The following is a 27718-nucleotide window of genomic DNA, read 5'->3' as shown; positions in this document are numbered from 1 at the left end:
GAACACTGTCACTTTTGGAGTAGCAGCCGTGTTAGTCTGTATTCTCAAAAAGAAAAGGAGTACTTGTGGCACCTTAGAGACTAACAGATTTATTTGAGCATAAGCTTTCATGAGCTACATCCGATGAAGTGAGCTGTAGCTCACGAAAGCTTATGCTCAAATAAATTTGTTAGTCTCTAAGGTGCTACAAGTATTGCTTTTCTTTTTGTCAGTTTTGATAAATTTACTTATAGGCATAGTAATAATGCCTTAGATTATCAAAACAATATATTCTAAAAATCTAATTTTCTGTTTGCTAATTATGTTGTGTACTTTTAACATTTCACTCACCTTGGCCCATGAAAACAAACTGGTCAGTTGCACTGTCTGGTGCACAAACCAAGATGTTCAGGTTGCAAACACACACACACACAAACATTTAAATCCATACCTAAAAAATTTTCATTGAAATAACTAAATTATTTGCATTAAGAATATATTTAAAGGAAAAAATCAACAGTAAACAAACTTATTTTCTAAAAGTTTTGTTACTGCAATATTTATGCTCTTCCCAGCTAAATTACACGTACATGGCAAGGGTTCTAGAGAACTTAAGGAGAGGCCTTCTTGCTCTTCTCCCTCCCCTAGTTATAGGAAATTTTGCTTGCCATAAGCATTGTGTATTTTAAAATCTGACTTTGGTGAGAAAGCATCAACTAATGAATCTTCAAAATATCCCTGGGAGGAAGAAACGTAATTTATATACACATACGCTGTATCTGAACCAGGAAAACGGCCCTCTGGGTGAGAGCTGATTAAAAGCTACTCAATACCAAGGTTATGAAGCTGAAAGTATGAAACATCCTTTAATTCAGTCTCATTACCATGAAAATGTAATAGAGGGATGATTTTTTTGTTAAGTTCTATCACATCATTCACAAAATCATCATTTTCTATGAAGTCTCCAGCAATGATGTTAATATAGTTGCTCTTTGGTCCTGGATACTGTTGCTTTATCCAGAGTTTCAAGTGTGGAAAGCTAGAAAGGGTCATTTTCTTCAAGGATCCAAATGGATGTGCCAGAATGTACTCTAAGTCTTCAGTAAGGTTAATCCCTGCAACAAAGAAACTGTCTGAAACGAACAAAAGAAAGAAACATTAAATTGGTATCTGTTATTACTGAGCATTGACTCAGCCCTACATCTAGTGTTTTCTCTGGAATAATTTGCAGAGGAGCTTCCTCCAGAAAATTAGATACCTTTCCAGTAACTGGAGTTGTCTCAACAGCTCACCTTCTCTTAGAGTTGCAAACTACGCTATGCAGATATGGAGCAATTAAAACCAGTTAACCTAACTCAGGCTCACATGCTTCAATATATAGTCACTTAATTTACTCATCCTGTGAGAAAATGTTCCCTGCTTGCTAGTCTCCATCAATCAAGGAAAATTTTCATAAAGGTGAAACCTAGGTCACTTAACAGTAACTGGAGTTCCCTATATCAATATAGGGCCATACTGTGCCTTGATTTGGCAATTTCTTTTTATGAACAGTACTGCACAATATCTGTGGCAAGATTCAGTCATAGGCTTCCCCATAAGAGTTGCCTCAACTTCTATAGGCTAACAAGCAATGGCTTCATTGAAGAGTCCCCTGTAAATATCAGTTGCATAATATGTCCCATTGTTCCCCCCAGTCATCACTCACTATCCCTGCATCTCTATTCGAGGAAGAAAATGAAGGGCTGACATGCCTCCTTTTACAGCTGTATCAGTACAGAGGGTGTACAAGTTGAGGCATATAACAAGTGGTAACTGTTCTTTAATGGTTAATTGTCCCCATAATATATGGCATAATGCCCAACTCTAAAGGAAAGGTATCCATTTGGAGGCAATTTCCATGAAAGTAGTACATCACTAACAGGGAGGAGAAGCAGACTGATGCAGAAGGGGGGGTTGAGGCTTTTAAACCCCATTAATTACGTGCAATGCAAAAAATGAGAAAAGAAAGAATGTGGAAGGCAGTAGGGAGGGAGAAAGAGGGGCAGGTATACAATAGCTCTCTCTCCCCTTTACCCTCCCCCCCCCCACAATGCTTTAGATACATCTTAATGTGTAGAGATCAATTGGATAGATAAAACACAGCTCTGTTGAGGTTGCAGCACTCCTGTGACATGCCAAAGCATAAAGTCAAGCTGTCACAATTCTTCCATCACTGTATGTTAATCACTCATTTATGCTACTCTCACTAACATCAAAGAAAGTGTTTAAGCTTCAATATATATTCACTTAATTTACTCACTGCTACACTTACAAACATGAAAGGCCTCTTTCTTTTTGTTAGTGGTAATGCACTGGCTTGCACACACGAGTGCATCACTGCCTGCTTCTTGAAAAATGTTAGAACTGCTCAAGTGCTTACAGGCTTCACTTTTTACTGTCAGTGGTGCTGGTGGAGGCTTGTGGGTTTGCAGCGTAAAGTGATGAGGAGTTTCAGTGTCACAGGGATGTGCATTTTGGATGATGCATCCGATGAAGTGAGCTGTAGCTCACGAAAGCTTATGCTCAAATAAATGTGTTAGTCTCTAAGGTGCCACAAGTACTCCTTTTCTTTTTGCGGATACAGACTAACACGGCTGCTACTCTGAAACAGGGATGTGGTTAGCTGATGGCCATCATGTTTACATGTGGGTAGCCATGGACAATTACAAAGTGAAACCAACTTCTCAGGGCTAGTTTTAGATGTGAGCTGTGTCTGAGAAAAGATAGTTTACTTTATAACGGGTTTCAAAAGTCAGTGAAAACCCCTCCTGTCTTTTAATACAAGTCACCCATGTTTCTGTTTTTTCCCTGCCTTAGGCCTGGTCTACGCTAGCTGGGGGAATCGATCTTAAGTTATGCAACTTCAGCTATGTGAATAACATAGCTGAAGTCGACATACTTAGACCTACACACCGCGGTGTCTTCACTGTGGTGAGTCAACTGCTGCAGCTCCCCCATCGACTCTGCCTGCACCTCTCGCGGCGCTGGAGTACAGGAGTCAACAGGAGAGCGTTTAGGAGTCCATTTATCACATCTAGACTAGACGCGATAAATCGACCCCTGCTGGATCGATCACTGCCCACCAATCCGGTGGGTAGTATAGACATACCCTTAGTTTCCTTCCCAGAATTAAGGTTCATGTCACAACTTTAAGCAAATAGCTGATATGTAAAAGAAGCAGAGAGCTGATCCATTTTTGGAGACATCATTATAAGGGAAGATGAACTTCACACTGATCTAACCAGCCATGGAGTATCACACCCATTCAGTATCATGGGCATTTAAAGCAAGGTAACAGCTAGTGCATACAGTGTAACAAGTAGGACATTAAGGCCCAGATCTATAAAGGGACTTAGGCACTGTGATGCTGTGCCCAGCAACACCTAACTTTTAGGCACCTAGAAAATAGCAATGGGATCCACAAAGCCTGAGTTATGCACCCAGCGTCCCAATACAATGCATGGGGAGAGATAGGCACCTTACGATGTGATCCAAAAAGCCAGCACACTACGCAGGGAGCCATCTAAGCTAGCTAAAGGAGATGCTGATGAAAGGGGTGTATCCTAAGCCCCCTCACTCTGACAGATATGAGTCCCTCCCTGCAGCCTGGATTTCAGTGTCTATCTCTGCTAGCCTTCCACGAATGGGAATCCCTCTCATGGAATCAGGGGGGTTAGGTGTCTATGTTGCTTCTGATGAGACTGAGTTAGGAATCTGCCTCTCTCCACAAAGAAGAAGGGGGCACCTTTTAACTTCTAACCTAGTGGTTATGGTACTCACTTGAGATGTGGGAGTCCCAGATTCAATTCCCCTTCCCCCTGAGGGGTGAAAGAATTTGAACAGGGAGATCCCAAACCTCAGGAGAGGGCTCTAATCACTGAGCTATGGGATATTCTGATGTGGGGCTCCTGAATAACAAAAGAGTGATTAGAACAGGGGAGCTTGATCCTGGGTCTCCCAGATGAGTATCCTAAGCACCTGGCTAGAGTCATTTTCACTCTCTCTGGTCTAGCCCAATGACTGTTCAGAACCCCCCTCTAAATCCCCTGTTTAGAACAGTCATTGGGCCAGAGAGAGCAAATGCAAGAGTGAGAATGACTCTGTGACCTGGTGGTTAGGGTACCCACATGTGTAATCCCTCTGCTCCCGTCACTCTCACTTTACCCACAGTGGAGCAGCTTCAACAGGAGAGATTGAGGGCACCCTTCTTCAGAATATCCCATAGCCCAGTCGTTAGAGCTCCCTGCTGAGACACAGGATTTGAACAGGGGTCCCCTTTCTCCCTCTCTGGCAGAAATGGGGAAATTAAAGCTGGATCTCCCACATCCCAGGTGAGTGTTCTGACCACTGGGCTAAAAGTTATAAAGCCCCACCACCAGCAAGATTTTAAGTGGGACCTGCTCTGGTAGGCAACCTCAGAACATGCCTGCCAGATTGGGCCTCATATGCAAGATAAGCATCCAGATGCCTAGAGAGAGGCAGCAGGGCGCATGACCAGAGGCTGAAATTAAGGCACCTACAAGGTTCAGCAGGAGTTTTGTGGGTCACCATGGAGCCTAAAACTGGAATTTAGGCACTTAAGTACCTTTGTGGATCAGGCCCAAATGTATAGGTTGGCAATAAGTAGTTTGGGGTTTCTACTCATTTCTTGTTCCTGGGTGTGTTCCTAGTTCCTGTAAGTGAGATGTGGTAGGTACCTGGGCGCCCATTCTGTTTCATTTGTTCCAGATACTGGATAAGATCCTGAGTTGTAGTCTTGTTTCCCCACCAATATGGAATTGCAGGCCATAGTTCATGGTGCTTCATTACTTCAGTCACATCCTCATAGGAGATGATAACCTGGTAACCACATGTCCACATGTTCCGTAACGTTGGAACCACCTGAAAGGAATGACAGTCCTGCTGTTAAAGTTAACAGGAGCTGGAGGACTAACTCCTGGGCAACTCTTTAAAAGTTCAAATGCTAAGGCATGAACTTGCTCTAAAATGAAACAGATGCAGGCTCAGTTCTGACAATGCTGCTACACCTGCCAACATAAAGGGCAGGCACCAGGTGAATTAGAAGGTGCTTCGGGCTGAGAGAGCTCTGTGATGGCAATAATAACTTGAGACGTCTCTGTCTTTAGGGCAGTTCTAGTTAGGGCACACATTACAAGTTCTCCTTCTTCCTGTCTAACAGGAAACCACCTACAGTTCCCCTAATGCCTTCCACAAATACACACCAGCTCTAGACAAGGGTGCTAGAAGTACTGCAAGAGTGGAGAGAAGGGTTGGCAAGCAACAAAAACATCTCCCTCCCAGAGCCCTAAAGGAAGCACCCCTTCACCAGATTGTCCCCCTGGACCTGTCAAGGGACAACCCCCGTCACCAGCCTGACTCTCTTCTTCCCTTCTCTCTCAGTCCCCATCATCCCAATCTCCAGTGCCTATGAATCAGAACCAGTTCACCTATCCTTAAGAACAAGATGATTTGTGAGATGCTTCAGGCAATAAGGGATATAATTTGAAACCTGAAAGCCACATTTACTTAGAGATAGTTTCAATGTATTGGCCCCTCTCTCTGATTCCTTGATAGACTAGATGTGAACCATCCATGTTCCTTAAGTAATGTTTACCTCATTTCTTATTCCCAAAGACTATTTAGCCTGTGTCTGTTTCATGGCTCTACTGCACATGCACGTCAGACTGCTATGCTAAGAGCCCTGAATGCTTAGAGAGTGTCATTCTTCTACCCTCTCCCTGATCTGCCACTGTTTGCAACTTAATCCATTCCTGCTCTTCCCTGAAGCAACTTCAGTGTGGTAGGGCAGGTGGGCAGAGCAAGGAAAACACCTTCCCATCTCCATACTTCTCTCTCCAGCTCTCCACAAAGAAAGGGAATACCTCCCCTGTTGCTCCGTCACTGAAATGGGAAGGGGGAGAGAATCTGTTGTAGGGTTTTTTGATTTTGTTTTTTGGGGGGGTGGAGGGAGGATGGGGGGACTAAAGAAATGTGTAATTTTAAAGCCAGGTGGAGATCAAATGCCACACCTGCTATAATTACCTTGGTCACTCATCCCAATTCTGGCACCATAGTCCAGATTTTTGAAATCTTCCCCTCCAATAGAACTAAAAGGAGTTTTATACCATTTTACCAGAACTAAGGGCTGGCAACATATCAGGTTCAGCAGCATAAGTGGTAGAAGCAAGAATCTAGCACTGACAGCTACAGCACAGTATGATAGCCTCACCATGATCTTAGTCCCTTTATTCTTTTGTATCAAAAATTCCTTTTGTGGTGAGGGCAGTTTAATTCATCCCACTCTGGCTGACCATTCTGAACACAAGTAATCTATTCCATTAGCCCCTCTAATATTGGTTCTGTTAATCCAGACCTTTATGTCAAAGAGTGCGTCGAGGAAACAATAAAACAATGTCACTCAGGTCTTCAGTTATTCAGCTGAGACCTTGAATATTCAGGATTATCTAATTTTCCCCAGAATTGTTCTATTTTAACTCTACTGAACAAACCTCTTTGAAATGGTAATCTTGAATGGTTACCACTATGTACAGTAACTTCAAAGACTTAATTCAAATAGTAAACAGGGTCATCATTATCCTGTAGCCCTCATGGCTCCAGAGAAATCTCACTGTTCTTGTGCCTCTTTGAAATGTTAATTGTTTAACTGCTCAAAGCTCTTGTACCTTGTAGCTGGTTTAAAAAAAAACCCTGAAAATTTTAACTCTTAGAATTTAATCATTAAACAATTTCTGATTATTAAATCAAGCCCTTTCAGGAGGGCTGGAGGGTTCAAAGGAATGGTAGTAGGATGGCAAGCCTCTCTCACCTCTAGGTTGGCAGGTCGAATCCAGCCTAAGTTCAATAGAGAAAGTCATTACCATCTGCTGGCTGTTGTGTGAAGTCAGTAGGTGGTCCCAGTCCATTCCCTAGTGGAGAAGCCCACATCACAAAAAACACTAGCACTAATTAGTGCCTTGTTGGCACTTGCAGCAGAGAGGTCCAGGATCAAAAAGACAGACCAGACTCCTGTCTCATCCCCTAACCGTCCCTCTGGAACACAGCTGACATACATTGGTGGAGCAGTGTGAGGAAGCCTGCATTGCTGCTAAAAGAAAAGGAGGACTTGTGGCACCTTAGAGACTAACCAATCTATTTGAGCATAAGCTTTCGTGAGCTACAGCTCACTTCATCGGATGCATAAAGTGGAAAATACAGTGAGGAGGTTTATATACACACAGACCATGAAAAAATGGATGTTTATCATACCCACTGTAAGGAGAGTGATCGCTTTATGTATCAATTCCATCAGAGAGCTTTGGGGCCACAGAGTTGTCAGGAGAGCACTAGCACTAACAGTACACTACAAAAAACCCACCTCCATGGACATTCCCAGTACTACCTTAAAAGTCCATTCAACATCATCACTCTGACTAGGCACGCTAGGGGAGTGAATTGTTCTGAATGACATCAGTGGAACCAGGTGTGAATCAATCTATCAGGTGCCAGTATAATTCACAGGTAAAATTACAAAGTTCACCTACTTACCAAACATCTTAGGTAGCCTTTACTGGACTGCAGTACAAGAGATTTTACATGGGGCCATTTTAGGCATGAAGGGAGGGGAGAGGAAAAGTGAAAAGTGTATATTTTAAAATCTGTATTTATATACTATATGGCCTTGTCCACATTTGCAAACTTCTAGCCATAGCAAAATGCAGTTCTGCTAGTGGTAGCACTGGTGGAGAATTACAGCTATAAAGTTTGCTAGTATAGATGCAGCCTATGTTGCAAAAAATTGAACTGAACTAGGAGAAAACCAAAAAAGAGTCCTCCAGAAATTTATCTAACCTACAGAAAGTAACAGAGAATGATACACTCTTTATAAAAATAATGAGGAGTCCTTGTGGCACCTTAGAGACAAACAAATTTATTTGGGCATAAGCTTTCGTTGGTTAGAACCCACTTCATCAGATGCATGGAGTGAAAATACAAGAGCAGGTATAAATACATCAAAGGATGGGGGTTGCTTTACCAAGTGTGAGGTCAGTCTAATGAGATAAATCAATTAAAAGCAGGATACCAAGGGAGGAAAAATAACTTTTGAAGTGGTAATGAGAGTGGCCCATTACAGACACTTGACAAGAAGGTGCGAGTAACAGTAGGGAGAAATTAGTATTGGGGAAATTAAGGTATAGTGTTTCTAAGGGTATGTCTACACTACAAAATTAGGTTGAATTTATAGAAGTCGGTTTTGTAGAAAACGTTTTTATACAGTCAATTGTGTGTCCCCCCACACAAATGCTCTAAGTGCATGTAGTCAGCGGAGTGTGTCCACAGTACCGAGGCAACCATTGACTTCCGGGGCCTTGCACTGTGGGTAGCTATCCCACAGTTCCCACAGTCTCCACCGCCCATTTGAATTCTGGGTAGAAATCCCAGTGCCTGATGGGGCTAAAACATTGCCACGGGTGGTTCTGGGTACATATCGTCAGGCCCCCCTTCCTTCCCTCTCTCCGTGAAAGCAAGGGCAGACAATTGTTTTGCGCCTTTTTTCTTGAGGTACCTGTGCAGATGCCATACCACGGCAAGCATGGAGCCCGCTCAGCTAACCGACGCCATACCACGGCAAGCATGGAGCCCGCTCAGCTAACCGTCACCGTATGTCTCCTGGGTGCTGGCAGACGCGGTACTGCATTGCTACACAGCAACAGTTTATTGCCTTTTGGCAGCAGACAGTGCAATATGACTGGTAGCCGTCGTCAGCATTGTCCAGGGTGCTCTTTTAACTGACCTCAATGAGGTCAAGGGTGCCTGGGAAAACATGGGAGTGATTCAGCCAAGTCATTTCCCTTTTAAGTTTCGTTTCATGGCGATTCAGTCCTACCGGCAGTGCACTGTCTTTTAATCTGCAGCCAGCAGAAGATGATGGCCAGTAGTCATATTGCAGTGTCTTCTGCTGAGGAGATGACGATCGCTAGCGGTCGTACTCCACAGTCTGCTGCCAGCAAGATGTATAAATATAGATGAAGTGGATCAAAACAAGAAATAGACCAGATTTGTTTTGTATTCATTTGCTCCTCCCTCCCTCTGTGAAATCAACGGCCCGCTAAACCCAGTTTTGAGTTCTATCCTTGAGGGGGCCATTCTGTTTCTCGCAAAGCCACCCCCTTTGTTGATCTTAATTCCCTGTAAGCCAACCCTGTAAGCCATGTCGTCAGTCGCCCCTCCCTCCATCAGAGCAATGGCAGACAATCGTTCTGCGCCTTTTTTCTGTGCAGATGCCATACCACGGCAAGCATGGAGCCCGCTCAGATCACTTTGGCAATTAGGAGCACATTAAACACCACACGCATTATCCAGCAGTATATGCAGCACCAGAACCTGGCAAAGCGAAACCGGGCAAGTAGGCAACCTCAGCGCGGTGACGAGAGTAATGAGGACATGGACACAGACTTCTCTCAAAGCATGGGCCCTGGCAATGTGGACATCATGGTGCTAATGGGGCAGGTTCATGCAGTGGAACACCGATTCTGGGGTTGGGAAACAAGCACAGACTGGTGGCACTGCATAATGTTGCAGATCTGGGACGATTCTTAGTGGCTGCGAAATTTTCCCATGAGTAAGGGCACTTTCATGGAACTTTGTGACTTGCTTTCCCCTGCCCTGAGAACTCTTGCGCCTCAGTACTCCTTTTCTTTTTGATTAAATTAAGTATCTGGAAGTCTAGCTTGTAAAACAGGAATCCGGGTGGTGGTGGGGGTGGGGGGAGTTGTTTTAGAGAGAACATAAGGGACTCAGAAAAAATACAGCCAAGCCCTCTTAGCCAAGGTTACATTCAGAAAAAGGGAGAGATTTGGCGGGGAGGGGCGCAGGTGAAAAGAAGGGGCCAAAACCAAGGGAAGGGCTAGCAGTGATATAGAGAAGTTCCCACTCTACCTGTGGTACTTATGTGGTCTGTCACTGTAGTATCTGTCTCACAAGGTACTAAACTATTTCTCCTCACAGCCCCTCAGTGAGGTAGAGCAGTGCTGTTATCCCCATTGTACAGATGGGGCCATGAGGCGCACACAGACCAAAGGCCAGATTTTCAAAGGTATTTAGTCACCTAGTAAGATTTTCAAAAGTGCCTAGAAGGTTAGGTGCTTTGTAAACCCCACTAGATGCCAAGCTGCATCTTTGGGTCCCTAAAAGGTTTTGAAATTCTGTCCATAAGGCTCTGGCCTGAGGTTAGACAGGAAGTCCATGGGGGGCAGGGGAGTAGATCCCAGGTCCCTCAGGGCTAGCTCCCTATCCAGCAGACCAGCCTCTCTCTGCTACGTGCTGCAAAAAAAGAGGACTCTGATAGATGGGAACAAAACCAAGGTGGCCAGTTCTCTGAGACTCCAGCAAACAATCCCTGGAGGTTGGGATGGATGTCATAGCCCAGCGCAATTGGAGGGTCTGGGGCTCCTCACAGCAGCCCAGGCTCCCTGAGTGGCTCTTACCATGGCCCGGCTATGGCTTCTGGCGTAACCAGGGAGCAGGGTCTTGGGGGGAAGAGGAGGAGCGGGGGGGGGGCGGGGACTCAGGGGAAGAGGAGGGACAGGAGTGGGGCCATTGAGGGGTCAGGGCTTCTGCATGTGTCCTACTTTTACCAGGGTCTTTGATTGCTTTGGCTACTTGCATCACAGCAGCCCCCACAGTAGATTTGCCCACTCCAAATTGATTCCCGACTGACCAGTAGCTGTCTGGCGTTGCAAGCTTCCACAGGGCTATTGCCACTGAATTCTCAACTGTCAGGGCTGCTCTCATCTTGGTATTCTTGCACCTCATACTGTGGGCATCCAATGAAGTGAGCTGTAGCTCACGAAAGCTTATGCTCAAATAAATTGGTTAGTCTCTAAGGTGCCACAAGTACTCCTTTTCTTTTTGCGAATACAGACTAACAGGCTGTTACTCTGAAACCTTAATTTAATCACCAGCCCTTTCTTATCTTAATCACCCTGCCTCTGTTTGTAAACAAAATACTGACTCCCTGCCTCAGGGGCACCTCTCCTTTGCAGAACTTACATTTCACACTAACGCTGTGCTGTAGTTAAGAGCTCCACCTAGGAACTCCCACATCTCCTGTACGAAACTCGGGGGGAGAGGGGGAAGGCTCCCAATCCCGCTCCTCTCTGCCACCCTCAAATGGCACCCCTGGTCTGAGCATGCTTACCAGATGGGACCCTGGATTGTGGATCATCTTGGGGCTTAGGCAGGAGACAAGCATCTGGACACCTGGCATGTGCACTGCAGCCACATGCCCACAGGCAGAAACATAGGTGCCAAGGGAATTTTTGCAGAGGAAATGTCAGTGTGGAGTGAGACTTGAGTTAAGGCACCTACAGGGTTAGATTGGACCTGAGTGGGAGTTTTGTAGATCCCAGTGGATCCTAAATCTGGGCCTTAAGCTCCTAAATCTGGGGGTTACGTGCCTAAGTACTTTTGTGGCTCTGGCCCTAAGTGGTTTGCCTAAGGTCACACCAGAAATCTGTAGCTCAGCAGGAAATTGAACCCAGGTCTCCCAAGCCCCTAGGCTAACACCCTAAACCTTCAGATAATTCTTGCCACAGTTTCCCCTTCTGGGGCTTTCCAGTAACTGTCCCCCCAGCTCTCATGCAAGTCAAATAAACATCCCTTCTTGGGTTCTGGCTTATTAAGACAGCACATTTAAATGTCAAATTAAATCAAAATAAGTCTTTCCCCAACTCTGTAGTTTCTTCAGTGCCTTGCTGGACTCCACAGTACTTTCTCCCAAACCCAGGTCCTGCTGCCCAGTGTATCCTCAAGCCTCTTCTGCTTAAGGCTTTTACTCTCACGCCAGTTAGCTCCAGCCAGGTCTTTCCATCTGGATGATATGGAAAGGCCCTCCCCAGTCCTCTCTGGCCATGGGTCAGGAGCCTCCCCACAGTCTCTCTCTTCAGTTACCCTTGTGTCAGGGTTGAAAGCCACAGCCCTCTCTCCGCTTGCCCTTTCTGGGCAGGGAAGTTCTGTTAAGACCACTCAAACTCTGGGCTTCTCTAGAATATTCCCCTGGTCTTCCTCTCTCTGACAGAGCAGGCTCATTCTTATAGGAAGCCCTGCTCCTGGGATACCATCATGTGATGCCTGGTCACCTGACCCAATCACAAGCCCAAGTCCAAACCCATTACTTGGGATTGGATGACACAGCACAGGTGGAGCTGAGTCAGTTCCCTTAGAGGGCCACTCCACGTTATGACATCACTTATGTGATAACTCTCTAATAACTGACCTCCACTTATGTTGTTTATAATAGGACAGGTGCGTGTTTCCATAGTTTTAAAGGACATAATGATAACATAGAGTATATAAGGACTCGGAACAAATCAAACAACTACTGTATCATTCTAAAAGAAATTATGTCTGCACTTACCTCTTTTGGACACAGTTTAGAATGAAAGATCTTTTTTATGCAGGAGATAAGATGATGATGAAGTTCCTTGGTCAATCCAACAAAATTCCTGCAGGCAAGGATAACGACCTCCTGAGGATGGGCCTGCAACCACTTCAAAATTTCCCACAGAATATCCTACAAAAGTTAAGTCAAATCAACTTAGAAAAGCCTGTCTGACGGTAAGGGAGAATTAAATAAATCATAAACTAATGTTTTATGATAGGCCAGACCCTCAGCTGGTACAAATCAGCATAGCTTTATCATGAATGACAATATGGGACATTCTGCAGGAAGTTTCATAGTGGCTGGAAAGCCATCCTTTGGATTTTTCTTCAGTGGAGCTATGCTGATTTATGCCACCTGTGGGGTTCTCCACCTTATACACCAATGTATATAAGGTATATAGAGACTTTGCATCTTCAGTGTCTTTCATCCGAGGATCTCAAAGGTAGAAAGTAGAATCCCCATTTTTCTGAACTAGTTCAAGGTCAAAGAGTGAGTCAGTGGTAAAATCAGGGATAGAACCCAGGTCCCCTAACTCCCATAGTCTTGCTATAACAAGACAGACCTCCCATTAGTTGCTGACACTTACATCTCATTGAAGTCACATGCAACTAACAGCATGGCCAGGCCCTATGCGTGCCAATAAAGGAATACACCAATCAACATGTGACATTTTAAGACCAAAAGACTGAGTCATTATCTTTTCATTAACTACATTTTTCTTGAAAAATATTTTACCTATATTACACTTTAAATCCCACCTTATTTTTCCGTCACTTATTTCTCAAAGCAGTCACTTTGTGCCCACATCACAGAATGATGGGCTGGCTCAAGATGAGATACTGGGACCATCACAAAACACAGCCTGGAAAATGGCAATCATTTGTTTGCAGAGAACGGTGGAAGATAATTCCAACTCACAGGAATTTCAGCTCCAACAATCAACCCTGCAGTATATTTAATTTCTTATTTTGAAGTTCCCATGTTACTGAAGAAAGAATAACCTGTTCAGAAAATCTTAGGGTCAGTGTTCCCCACCCAAAGCAGTTCTTACTCAGAAGTAGTTGTTGGTTCTTTAAAAAAAAATTAGCAGCACCCCTTTCTGAATGTTCCAGATTTAAGAACAGTACCTCTACTACAGCCGTTGTGTATACCATGTGCACAAAGTACAAATTCACAGAAGGGTCATTAGGCTTGTGAGCAATCCTAAAATCCAAATATCGAATCCCGGCATCCAGTTGTTCTGACACATTTAGTACCTGAATGGTTAAAAACAACAAAAGAATCGTAAATTTTTGCAAGGGACATGTGTTCCTTTATTTTAGGAAATCTAAAGGAGCTTATAAAATTGTCCGATCTTATTTATCATATTTTTAGGATTACAAAATCTATTATGTCTTTCACCTTTAAAATGATGCTGAAAGTTTTGTGTGTGGTGCTGTTTGCTCTGAAGTTACAGAAATATCTGACATTAAGGGTTTTTATTTCCTTATGAAGTGGACACTAAACACAGATTAGTTTAAGATCTTTTAAAAAGGACTTTAAATTGTCTACATAATAAAGGCTTAGGAGCCAATTCTTCAATCCCTACACATGAGCAGTTCTGATTAATACTGAGTTCTGAGTTCAATAATACTCCTATTGAAGTCATCTGGACTCCTTGTTTGAGAAAAGGTTGCAGGATCAGCAACTTAAAATGTCTGCATTCATTTTCCTCAGATCAAAGACTTCACAGAGATTTTCTTTAGGGAGCTCCCTGATCATGTTCCCTCAACAGAAATAATAATCCCATGGATACTGGATTTTTATTTTATGTATTTATTTATAATATTAAAGTCTTTAAGAAGGCTGAATCAGTTTCTGAATTCCTACAAACGGAGGCCTTATGTTCTCTTTCCCATAGCCCTGTCCTAATCACTCTGCTAAGACAGCTGGTGAATGTGGCTTTCTGGGGTGAAAGTTCTAAAAAAACACATATATTTTGATCTAGATAGAGGCCTTATCTATAATAAAAGTTGTACCTATCTAACTAAGTAGTCATGGGATAAGAGGGAAGGTCTTCTCATGGATCAGTAAATGGTAAAAAGGCAGAAAACAAAGGGTAGGAATACATGGGTCATTTTTCAGAACAGAGAGATGTAAATAGTGGTGTCCCCCAGGGGTCTGTGCTAGGACCAGTGCTATTCAACATATTCATAAATGATCTTGAAAAACAGGTAAACAGGAAGGTGGCAAAATTTTGAAGATGGTACAAAATTATTCAAGATAGTTAAGTCCAGAGCGGACTGCAAAGAGTTACAAAGACATCTCACAAAACTTGGTGACTGGGCAATAAAATGGTAGCTGAAATTCCGTGTTGATCAATGCAAAGCAATGCACATTGGAAAACATTATCCCAATTATACAAAATGATGGGGCCTAAATTAGCTGTTTCCTCTCAAGAAAGAGATCTTGGAGTCATTGTGGATAGTTCTCTGAAAATATCTGCTCAATGTGCAGCCTCAGTCAAAAAGCTAACGGAATATTAGGAACCATTAGAAAAGGGATAGCTAATAAGACAGAAAATATAATGCCAATATATAAATCCCTTGTACGCCCACACCTTGAATACTGCATGCAATTCTGGTTGCCCCATCTCAAAAAAGATATATTAAAATAGAAAAGGTACAGAGAATGGCAAATAAATGGTTAGGAGTGTAGAACAGCTTCCATATGAGGAGAGATTGAAAAGACTGGGACTATTCAGCTTGGAAAAGAGACAACTATGAGGGGATATGATATAAGTCTATAAAATTATTACTGGTGTGGAGAAAGTAAATAAGGAAGTTTTATTTACTCCTTCACATAACACAAGAACCAGGAGTTACCTGATGAAATTAATAGGCAGCAGGTTTAAAACAAACAAAAGGAAGTACTTTTTCATACAGTCAACCTGTGGAACTCACTGCCAGGGGATGTTGTAAAAAGTATAACTGGGTTCAAAAAAAGAATTAGATACATTCATGGAGGATATCCATCAATGGCTATTAGTCAAGACTGTCAGAACCTGTGGACCTCAGTGCTAGGGGATGTTGTGAAGGCCAAACTATAATGTAGTTCTAAAAAGAACTAGATACGTTCCTGGAGGATAGGTCTACCAACGGCTATTAGGCAAGATGGTCAGGGATGCAACCGTATGCTCTGACTGCCAGAAGCTAGGATTGGATTACAGGGATGGATCACTTGGTGACTGCCTGTTCTGTTCACTCCCTCTGAAGCACCTGGCATTGGCCACTGTTGGAATACAGGATACTGGGCTAGATGGGCCATTGTTCTGACACAGTATGGTCATTCTTATGTTCTTAACTAATTCAGATTAGAAAGCAGTATGTGGGGGGTTTTAGTTAACAGTGTCCCTTTAACTATTATCTTTATTTATGAATCCTCTATCCCTAAAATATCAGGCTCTCCCACCAAAAATATCTTCCCCATAAACAGAAATTTGGTATTTACAGAATGTTTTTATCTTACATCTCTACCTATGGTATTTAGAATTTGCCCCAAAATGTTATTCACATATCTAGGCACCAATGTATTCCTTAATTGGATTGAAAAAAGTACAAACATTCAACACTATGTAACAAACTTCAAACAAGACAATTAATTCAAGTTTGAGAACATTAGATAATTGGTTACCTGTGTTATAGACCACTTCATAATAATAGGATGTATGATGCAGGGCATAAATTTATCTATCAACTGCAACAGCTTTGATTCATTGACACTTATATCAGAGTTTTTATCTAAACAGTAAGTCATAGTGTCATGGCTCCCTGTAGAATAAAAACAAAGGTTAAGTTTGTTTCAATTGTTTGTTAATACCTCAAATACCATTTTCCTTTGTATTACACAATAGAAAATAATATTACATATGCACACCTAACCTTCCAACTCCCAATCTACCCCCAAAACATAAGTGTGTATTGGCAAAAGGCATATGTATTCACTGCAAAACAGATGTGTTTTTACACAAGATAGTTAATTTGAGATCACTATCTCAATGTAAAATCCTAATGGAGAAAAGGCACTGCCATTTTTGTCTTGATGTAGCTAGTCAAGGCAACCCTATTACCAAAATAGTTAAATCAGTGCAACTCCTAGTGTGGACGTAGTCATATTTTGTCAGTACAAGTTCATACATTTCAAGGCCAGAAGGGACCATTATGATTATCTAGTCTGATCCCCTTTCTAACACAGGCCATAGAATTTCCCTAAAATAATTCCTACAGCAGATCTTTTCGAAAAACATCCCATCCTGATTTAAAAATTGTCAGTGATGTAGAATCTAATACCACCTTGGGTAAATTCTTCCAGTGGTGAATTACTCTCATAGTTAAAAATGTATGCCTTATTTCCAGTGGATTGTGTTATACCTTTTTCTGCTTGACTGAAGAGCCCATTATTAAATATTTATTCCCCATGTAGATACTTACAGACTGTAATCAAGTCACCCCTTAACATTCTCACTCTATCACTGGCCAACCAGCATCAATACAGAATATACTGAAATCTCTTCACCTAACCACCTCTCTGGTAAAAAGTTGCAACTCTTAAACTGTTCTGCAGTGTTGCTGAGTGCAGTTAATGACAGCAGTGAAGCATACTATATCCAAATGAAATGCAGAAGGACTGTGTTGCCAACTCTCATCATAAGTCTCATGATATTTGATGTTTTTCTTAGAGGCTCAGCTCCTGGAGTTCCGTGATTATTTGAGAATTTCAACTTTTGTTTACAAAAAAAAAAATGTTTTTAGCCATCACGGTCATGGAGAAAAACATGAAAAATGTGACCCTTAAAGCTCAAAAACCAAAAGGCTAATAAAAATATCCAAATTTATTATTTTTTAAATCTCGTGATTTGGGGGCCTGATTTATGATTTTTAAATGCTGGGGATTGGCAATACGGGAGAATGTGTCAAGGTTACAAGGCTAACTGAACCTGTGTTCCCTTAATGGTCTCTGTGAGAGCAGCCCCTCAGGAGTCTGGCCTTATGCGTTTACCTCTCTTGGGGTGGAATTCCACAATTCTTCCAGTCTTACTGAGCTCTGGGATATAGGACCCTGTATATCAGCGTTGCTTTCCCAGAAAGTCTGAGTGGGTTTGTCACCTGCTCAGATGAACTTTGAGCATCTGTGACCAGTGCCATGCAGTGATCAGACAGCTTTCTTAAAACCAACGTATTGTTTATTTTAACAGTAGGAACAAAAGATTTAAAGAAAAAAGATTTGAAAACAAACAGACTACTGCATGGCTATGTTACCTAATGGCTTGCTATTTGGCAGGGTATTGTGTGGCTCAGACACCCCCACCAGGATATCGTGTGGCTCAGTCTGGTTCTCCCAAACAACGTCCCTCTTCTCAAAAGACAGAGAGCATTCTTTTTAAACCTGCCACAATTTTTTTGAGCTCCTGTGTTCGCAGGCCTTTTCCAGTCTTGCCTCAAGCCAGTTTTGTAGATTAGCTGGAGAGGAGGCAAAATCTTCAAAGCTAATAGCTCTGGAATTCTTCTGTAACAGCCCTCCAGTGTTTGCTGAGAGGCAGCTTGTCTTGAGTCATTCTTTGCCTTCCTGCATATTTTTTCAAACTATCGCTTGTGGGCTAAACCAATATAGTCATATAAAATACATCCTAATAAGGGAAGCAGTGTGGCCTAATGGATAGAGCACTGGACTGGGACTCAAGAAAGCTGAATTCTATTCCCAGCTCTGCCACTGGCCAGCTGGGTGAGCTTGGGAAAAGTCACCTCACCTGCCTCAGTTTCCCCATCTGTAAAATGGGGATTATACTGACCTCCTTTGAAATCTACTGAAAAGTGTTTGTAGGGAGCCAGGGTGGCTTCCCTCTGAACCAGAGGGTAAAGAGCCATCCTCTCAGCCTGAGTGGGCAGGGCCAGACCAAATTTACGCCAATCCCCAGAAGGGGAGGGGTGGGACAGGAAGTACAAAGGGCGGGGCCCTTTGCCCAGTGAAGAGAGCACCAGAGAGGGAGACAGACACAAGCTGCTGGCTGCTCCCTCCAGACCCTGCCGCCGACCCAGGGGAGGCCCTGGGCCAGGAGGAACCTGACCGGGAGGAAGGCCTGTGGCGACCAGGACTGCCAGCCGCTGAGGACCTGGAGGGGCCCGGCTGTAGCCCGGGCCAGCGTGAGTCCGACACAGAGGGGGAGCTGGAGCTGCCAGCAGCGGAATACCCGGACGAGCTGGAGGGACCGGAGAGGCCCGCTTGAGAGACCGGGTAGGAAGTAGCCCAGGGGCAGAACTGCACCGTGGGGTGGGTGTGTTTGGTCAGCGGGCGCGGATGGTGTGACTAAGGCCTGCCTGTGGGACCATAGCTCTCCATCGCCCCCTAGGGGCTCAGTGGACCGATTGAAACCTGTCACAGTGTTATATAGTAGCTGCTTATCATTACTGGAACAAACTGATAAATTAAAGAGTAATAAGTCACCAGGACCAGGTAGTATTCACCCAAGAGTTCTGAAGGAACTCAAATATGAAATTGCAGAACTACTAACTGTGGTGTATAACCTATCACTTAAATCGGCTTCAGATGGCTGGAGGATAGCTAATATGACACCAATTTTTTAAAAAGTCTACAGAGGCAATCCTGGCAATTACAGGCCAGTAAGCCTAACTTCAGTACAAGACAAATTGGTTGAAACTATAATAAAGAAAAGAATTATCAGACACGTAGATGAACACAATATATTGGGGAAGAGTCAACATGGTTTTAGTAAAGGGAAATCATGCTTCACCAATCTACTAGAATTCTTTGAGGGGGTCAATAAACATGTGGACAAGAATGATCCAGTGAATATAGGGTATGTGGACTTAGAATCATAAAATCATAGAACCATAGGGTTAGAAGGGTCTGCAACGGTCATCTAGTCTAACCCCCTGCCAAGATGCAGGATTTGTTGTGTCCAAGACAAATGGCTATCCAGCCTCCTTCTGAAAACCTCCTGTGAAGGAGCTTCCACAACCTCCCTAGGCAGTCTGTTCCATTGTCCTACTGTTCTTACAGTTAGGAAGTTTTTCCTGACATTTAAACTGAATCTGCTATGCTGTAGTTTGAACCCCTTGCCTGCCTTTCAAGTATTTGAAGACTGTTATCATGTCCCCCATTAATCTCCTCTATTCCAAACTAAACATACCCAGTTCCTTCAGCCTTTGCTCATATGGCTTGCATTCCATCCCTTTGATCATCTTTGTCACTCATCTCTGGATCCTTTCCAGTGTCTCTACATCCTTTCTATACATTGGTGACCAAAATTGGACACAGTACTCCAGCTGAGGCCTAACTTGTGCTGAATAGAGCGGTACTAACACCTCTCATGATTTGCATGCTGTGCCTCTGTTAAAGCAACCTAAAATTGCATTTGCATGTTTTGCAACAGCATCGCACTGTTGATTCATGTTGAGGTTGTGATCCACCACAACTACACAGATCATTCTCAGCAGTGCTGCTGCCAAGCCAGTTATCCCCCATTCTGTATTTGTGCTTTTGGTTTTTCTTTCCTAAATGTAGCACCTTACATTTGTCTTTGTTAAATTTCATTTTGTTGTCTATAGCCCAGTTCTCCAATTTATCAAGATCCCTCTGAATTTTAGCTCTATCCTCCAAAGTGTTTGCAATCCCTGATCCTGTGGAACTCCACTCAAGACCTCCTTCAAATCTGATGTCATTCCATTAATAGTTACTCATTGTTTGCAGTTATTGATCAATTATGTATCCACTTAATGGTAGTTTCTCTGAGCCCACATTTCTCCATCCTACTTATCAGAATGTCATGTTGGACTGTGTCAAAAGTCTTGCTGAAGTCCAGATATATTATGTCCACTGCATTCCCTCTATCCTTCAAACCAGTAAATTGATCATCAGAAAGCCTTTGACAAGGTCTCTTACCAAAGACTCTTAAGTAAAGTAAGCAGTCATAGGATAAAAGGGAAAGTCCTCTCATGGATCAATAACTGGTTAAAAGACAGAAAACAAAGGGTAGGAATAAATGGTCAGTTCTCAGAATGGAGAGAGGTAAATAGCAGTGTCCCCCAGGGATCTGTAGTTACACAAGTGCTGCTCAACAAATTAATAAATTATCTGGAAAAAGGGATGAGGTGGCAAGTTGGAGATGATACAAACTACTCAAGATAGTTAAGTCCAAAGCAGACTGCAAAGATCAAAGGGATCTCATAAAACTGGGAGACTGGGCAATAAAATGGCAGATGAAATTCAGTGTTGATAAATGCAAAGTAATGTATTCTGGGAAACGTAATCCCAACTATACATACAAAATGATGGGTTCTAAATTAATTGTTCCCACTCAAAAAAGATCTTGGAGTCACTGTGGATAGTTCTCTGAAAAATCTGCTCAATGTGCAGCAGCAGTAAAAAAAGCGAACAGAATGTTAGGAACCATTAGAAAAGGGATAGCTAATAAGACATAAAATATCATAATGCTACTGTATAAATCCATCATACACCCACACCTTGAGTACTGTGTGCAGTTCTGGTCGCCCCATCTCAAAAAAGAGATTAGACTTGGAAAAGATACAGAGAAGGGCAACAAAAATGATTAGGGGTCTGGAACAGCTTCCATATGAGGAGCGATTTAAAAAACTGGGACTATTCAGCTGGGAAAAGAGGCAATTAAGAGGGGATATGATAGAGATCTATAAAATTGTGAATGGTATGAAGAAAGTGAATAAGAAAGTGTTATTTACTCCTTCACATAATACAAGAACCAGGGGTCACCCAATGAAATGAATGGGCAGCAGGTGTAAAACAAACTAAAGGAAGTACTTCTTCATACAACATACAGTCAACCTGTGGAACTCATTGCCAGGGGATGTTGTGAAAAGTATAACTAGGTTCAAAAAAGAATTAGATAAATTCATGGAGGATAGGTCCATCAATGGCTATTAGTCAAGACTGTCAGGGATGCAATCCCATTCTCTGGGTGTCCCTACACCTCTGACTGCCAGAGGTTAGGACTGGACAACCGGGGATGGATCACTTGATAATTACCTGTTCTTTTCATTCCTTTTGAAGCATCTGCCATTGGCCACTGTCAGAAGACACAATACTGGGCTAGTTGAACATTTCGTCTGTCCCAGTATAACTGTTCTTACGTAATCAGACTAATAAATCTGTCCCTGAGAGTAATCACTCCCACTGTAATTCACTAGCACAGCAGGACTACCCTGGTAACTCTTGTAAAAAGAGTCATGCAATCATTAATAATCATAAGTGATCAGGATCTTGGTTTACATCTGATCCAACAGATAGCATCTTCAGTTACTCCCACTCAATCTATTTAGACTATTAGCTCCTTGGAAAAGAAATGGTATTTTCTTCTATTGCACAAGCGCTGACCACACTGTTGGTACTCCAAGCATCTGATGCTTAAATGTTTTGACAACAAGATCAGTATCTAGAGAAGAAGGTTAATATTTACCTGGAAGAGATAAGTTATGGAGAGGAACATCCCAGAGATTTTCTGGCAGATGTGACATCCAATCACCATTTTCATGACACAGATGAATGGACCTTTCCGAAGTGGCTTTCATTATTTGCAACAGTGAGTTCTCACAGGATGTTCTGAAAAGAGTTGAAGTATTTTGTACATTATAAATAGTTTGAGTGATTCGTGCTCCTATTGTATAACTTACATTTGGTCTGCCTGATGACCTGTGGTCCTAGGGCCTGATGTCAAACACACTGAAGTCAGTGGAAAGGCTCCCATTAACTTCAGTAAGCTTTGGCTGAGACCCCTATACTCTGGAAAAGGAGCCAATTTACTACTAAGCTAGAGGAGGTGGCTTAATGGTCTCTAAAGTTTAAGTTTGGTATCATTATCTTCCTTGGAACCACATGTTCATAACCCAGCAGGGTCACCTCAGTCTTTCCTTCTGAGGTAAATAATCTAGGCACTATGCAACTTATTGTGTGTGGCCTTTCAGGCAAGGGCACAGGCTCGATATGCAAATTAAAGATCCCACTGCACTATCCCTAGTCACATTTCTTTCCCCTTCACTATTGTTCTGTACATCAGTCGGTTGGTCCCCTCTTTCCCAGCATACCTGCATTTCAGTGGTGCTGTGTGTACTGTATATTGAACAGAGGTGCTATGTAAGCTTAAAATAATATTTTTAAATGCTAAACATTTGCAAGAAACTGGATAGTCTCTCTTTCCCTTTCTATACAGCCAGTGGAAGCTCCTACGTGTGCAGCACTGTTGAATATCAGGCCACTTATTTAGGTACCTATATAATGATTATGGGGCCTGTTAGGGGGCTTATTCCTTCACCCACTTACTTCCCTGGTCCTTCTCACATGAACAGAGAGTAACAATACCTGAAGTCCAAAGGTGCAAACAATTCGATGTTTATTGGGGTGAACTTCCAGCAAGCATGATTCCAGTTTCCTTCCTTAGTATCCTCCTTCCCAGCTCTAACACCACAGAGCCTTACACCTGTGTCCCTGTTCCCATTCCTGCCCTTAGCCAAACATGATTCCAACTTCCTTACTTCCATTCCCTGTTCCCATTTCCCCCTTTAGCAAAACATGATTCCAATTTTCTTACCCCCATTCCCTGTTCCTATCTCCCCCACCCACCCACCCACACACCGACTCACTTCCGCATTGACTACAGATTATATAGTAAAACTTGAGTTCTGCTTAGCTATACCTTAACCAATCATTTTCCTGAAATTTAACTAACCAATCCTAACATATTGTAACATGATTATGTAACCAATTCTATCCCACCACCTTAATTAGTTTACACTCAGCAAAATTAATTATACAGCAGACAGGAACAATCACAGAACCAGACAGAGATTATACAGACAAACAATAGCAAAGTGGGAACTATAATGACAAGATAATACAGAAGTGAGGATTTCACATCCCAGCTATTGATAAGTGAGTTCTTGCCAGACAGGATGCTATCAAATTAAGTTTCCTTTTACATTTTCTAGGCACTTCCCTTTCTCTGGAGGTGATAGGAATACAATCCTGTCCTGATAGTGCCTAACAGCCCAATAGCACCTTATTTCAATGTGACTAGTTTGGAATGTGAGGATGTGACATGCTCTAGCTTATGGCTGCCTCTGCTGCTTAGCCAAAGGCCTTAGACTAAGAACAGGGCCTCAGACTGTCACAGTAAGAGAAGCCCCTTACACCAGCAGATAGTGATTTTGATTCTTTCTTTTATACCTCTAGAACTAGCCAAGTGATAAGAATACACCTAAATTCTTAAAGTACAGGCCTTTGCAGACAGGCCTGAATATCTATATCCTAACAGGGCCTAACTTTAGGCACCCATTTTTGAAAATCTTTGTTTTGGATTCCACACCACTTTTCATAGGGGTTTCTTGAGCTAAGTTTTTTCCACACACAAGCCACGCCACAGAGTTGGAGCACAGCCTCTGAACTTGAGGCCAGCCTCCAAATGAACCTCATTAGCTAGGTAAACTAACAAAATATGCCTGTGCAATTTACATTTAAGATCTTTAGGAGGATGCTGTAGCATCACCACTCAGTGTTCCTCCCTGACACAGGGCTAAAACTCCGAGGGGCAGCTCCTTAGCTGCTGGAAATTGTCAGAGTTCCATGGAAGTTAACAGAGCTATGACAATTTACATCAGCTAAGGAGCTACCCCTTGTGTGGCAATGACTCTCCTTACTGCCAGCGAGGACTTGATGCAGTTCTCTCTCAAGCCTGTGAAAGTCAGGCTTGTGATGGAAACTGAGATTCAGCTGCTATAAATAATGGAATGAAATTCTGATCCTAAAAATAACTACAAATATTGAGTATATGTTTTCTCGCTTCCCCCCTTCCTCTGTTGCTTGTCTTCTTATACCCCAATTCTGCATTCCTGCATAAGGGTCTAACACAGGGATCGGCAACCTTTGGCACGTGGCTCACCAGGGTAAGCCCCATGGGGGCTGCGGGAAGCAGCATGGGCTGAAGGATGTGCTGACTGCCACTTCCCGCAGCCCCCATTGGCCTACGGCGGCGAACTGCGGCTAGTGGGAGCTGCGATCGGCCGAACCTGCACATGCGGCAGGTAAACAAGCCAGCTCGGCCAGCCAGGGGGCTTACCCTGGTGGGCCGTCGGCTAAAGGTTGCCGATCCCTGGTCTAGCAGTACAGAGTCCCACTGAAGTCAGGGGAGCTCTGCACAGGTGCAGGAGCTTGTCAGTCCATGAGCAACACAAGGCAGAATCAGGGCCCTCCTCCGTTGTAGGAATTTTGAGGCAAACATTATGTCTTCCTGTAGATTTTAAGGCCAGAAGGGACATTATAATCTAGTCTGCCCTCCTATATAACACAGACCATAGAATCTAAGCCAATAATTTCTGCATTGATCCCATATGCTCTGTTTGAGCTAGAGCATGTCTTTTAGAAAGAGATCCAGTCTTGCTTAAAGACTGGAAAGCAATGGAGAATCCATCACACTGCTAGATAAGCTGTTCCAATGGTTAGTTATCCTCACTGATAAAAAAGTCTTATTTCTAGTCTGACAGTAGACAGGCTAGGTGTGGACAGTACCAAGCACTTTGTGGATGTTACCATAATAAATATTAAACCCAGTGACTAGGTAGTATACAATTGCATAGACATAATAGACAGTTTCATTAATATTTTAATATCTGTATTAAATATCTGTAATATGCATGATACATTTCCAAAAACATAATAAATAATGTAAACTTACCAAAATATAATAGAGTATCATAATTTTAGCTCATTGCCTTCTAAATTCAGTAGGCCAAAAAAGAGGGTGTGGCATTTCACTGGTGTGGAGAAGTTTATGTTGGAAGTATATATTGCATGCTTCGACCTGTGGAATTCCTGATGAAACAATGAAAGTGAATTCACTAGTCCTCTTAGGAACAAACTAATACAGCAGTGATTGGGGAAAATATGTTTACATAAACTAAGTGAACTGCCACTTAAGATTAAATTGTCTCTGGAACACGCAAGCAAAATAATCCATATCTAGAAACAGTCTAAATAATACAGAATCCAACTCCTAGATTGCTTTTAAAAGAAGTACACCTCTACCCCGATATAACGCTGTCCTCGGGAGCCAAAAAATCTTACCGCGTTATAGGTGAAACCTATATCGAACTTGCTTTGGCCTCAAGCATTTCCCTTATTAATAGTCACTTCCTGCCCCCTGACTGACCCCTCAGAACCCCTGACCCATCCAACCCCCCCGCTCCTTGTCCCCTGACTACCCCCTCCAGAGACCCCCACCCCTAACTGTTGGATCATATTAAAGAAGTTCTGTATTAAAATCACAAAAGAGTTTGATTCCCCATAGTTTAAATTCCAGGGTATTACTAATTAAGAGGTCTCTTGGTTTTTGGTACTGTTTCTCTCCCTCTCTGTGTGAAACTTGCAAGCTGCTAATTGTGTTAGTACATTCTAAGACAGAGTCTGTTCTCAAAGCAATTCTTTGTAACAACAGCTATTCACACAGAGAGACTCAAAGCAATACTCTGTACCAACAGAAACAGCACCCAGAGACTCCCCGCCCTTTTGTTGTATTCATCTCGCTTTGTTAACAATTGTGATTAAAATAGAGATAGAGGATGTATGTGGATGGATGCTTGGTGTGGATAATAACTGAATGATCAGGGAGGTGCCAGCCTAAGAATCCAGTGTCCATCGGCTGAAGAAGGCGTCAAGTGGAAATAACCAGAGGACCCCCCCGAGGGCAGACTGGAATCCACCCAACAGCCTCAAGAATGGGAGAACCAAAGAACAAGATAACATCTTGGAGCCGTGAGGAATGTGCTATCTGCTGATTGATTCAGCAACAGCATGTTGAAGCAATTCCCATAGACTGGCATAGGAAGAAATTCCTATAAAAATGGACTCTAGAAAGTGAGAACTTTGGGGTCTGATTCTGCAAACCAACTTCCAGGAGCATCAGATGTGCATCTGACAAGGCCCTGCTCCCTCTTCATGTCCAGGCCACCTGGCCAGTGGCTTGGCATGAGCAACTCTAAGGCTGGTAACTATGATAACAACCTTGCAGAACCTGTGTGTGTGTTTGTATGAATGAATGTGTGAATAAATATGAAATTGAATGGAATGTTATAGCTATAACTAACTGCTTACTATGATTCTTTCTGTATTCACAATAAATGTGGCATTTTGCCTTTTCCCCTTTAATAAGATCTTGCTGGTTTTTATCTTATTGGTATAACATAACCATCCCTCTCAAGACCCCCACCCCCTATCTAAGCCCCCCTGCTCTTTGTCCCCTGACCGTGCCCTCCAGAGACCCCCCCCATCCCAATCACCCCCAGGACTGCACCCCCTACCCAACCCTCCTGCTCCCTGTCCCCTGACCGCCCCCCGAGACCTCTGCCCCTTATCCAACCTCTCGGCCCCGGCCCGGCACCCTTAACCTGCCGCTCAGAGCAGCGTGTCAGAGCCAGACACGCTGATGCGCTGCTTTGCCAGAGCACGCAGCCCTGCCCCCCAGAGCACAGCTTCACCATGTTATATCCGAATTCGTGTTATATCAGGGTAGAGGTGTATATTCAAATAATTCCAGGTCTTTGATTTAGTTACACTATACTTTTGTTCTCAAGGGGGAAGGGATTATTTTAGTTTTACTTACTCTTATGAAATCATTGGTTTTCATTTCAGCTGTTCATTTCTTCAAAAAGATTTCCGCTTTCCTAGCAGCTAGTCTTCCCCTGTGAAAGACTGAACTGAATCTCCTACACTACATCAGGAAACATATGCAAACAAACACAGCACGCTAACTGCCATGGGATTGGTCAGAATCTGCAGCACACTCTCAGATCAAGTGACACCCAGCTTCATGAGAGGAGGAAGAACAAAAGTTCCTCAGGTTAGTGGAGCTGCCTAACATGCATACTCTGGTTTCTCTTCAGATCATATAAATCTTTCACCTTTTACTAAAGATTTCCGTGGAGAGGAACATTTATGAGTTTCTACCCAATTTTTTGAGGCTTCACTTCAGTGAGGCTGCTCCCTCTTGTTGTGAAAAACCATGTAAGAATGAGACACTGTATTGCCTCATGATTAATGTACATGCAAGGAATGACGAAAGGAAGTCTAGCAGCACACAAAGTAATAATATTTAACAAACTTTTTGCAGCATTTTAAGATGTAAGGATGAAAAGGACTGTACAAGAGCTAATCTATATTATTTTTTCTATTAATTATGATCAC

General features: G+C 42.9%; 1 protein-coding gene, 1 long non-coding RNA gene and 1 other non-coding gene across 3 annotated transcripts; 1 reads left to right on the top strand and 2 right to left on the bottom strand.

The window, feature by feature from the left end:
* Positions 1–548: 548 nt before the first annotated feature.
* PLCXD1 (phosphatidylinositol specific phospholipase C X domain containing 1) lies at positions 549–22061 on the bottom strand. The gene is made up of 6 exons (XM_077807137.1): positions 21948–22061; positions 16133–16269; positions 13588–13716; positions 12434–12589; positions 4716–4899; positions 549–1112 (listed from the first exon to the last, which is right to left on the bottom strand). Exons 1-6 carry the CDS (start codon positions 22057–22059, stop codon positions 802–804), a joined length of 1029 nt encoding a protein of 342 aa, XP_077663263.1. The 5' UTR covers positions 22060–22061; the 3' UTR covers positions 549–801.
* LOC144258985 (uncharacterized) lies at positions 22058–27236 on the bottom strand. The gene is made up of 3 exons (XR_013344814.1): positions 27138–27236; positions 25215–25351; positions 22058–22090 (listed from the first exon to the last, which is right to left on the bottom strand). It is a non-coding gene; the product is annotated as an uncharacterized LOC144258985 (long non-coding RNA).
* Positions 27237–27397: 161 nt separating this feature from the next.
* Positions 27398–27513, top strand: LOC144259767 (U5 spliceosomal RNA). The gene has a single exon (XR_013344904.1). It is a non-coding gene; the product is annotated as a U5 spliceosomal RNA (small nuclear RNA).
* The last annotated feature ends 205 nt before the right edge of the window (positions 27514–27718 follow it).

This window comes from Eretmochelys imbricata, chromosome 1, assembly GCF_965152235.1.
Source record: "Eretmochelys imbricata isolate rEreImb1 chromosome 1, rEreImb1.hap1, whole genome shotgun sequence".
NCBI lineage: Eukaryota > Metazoa > Chordata > Testudines > Cheloniidae > Eretmochelys > Eretmochelys imbricata.
This window is presented reverse-complemented; position numbering and strand designations above follow the sequence as displayed.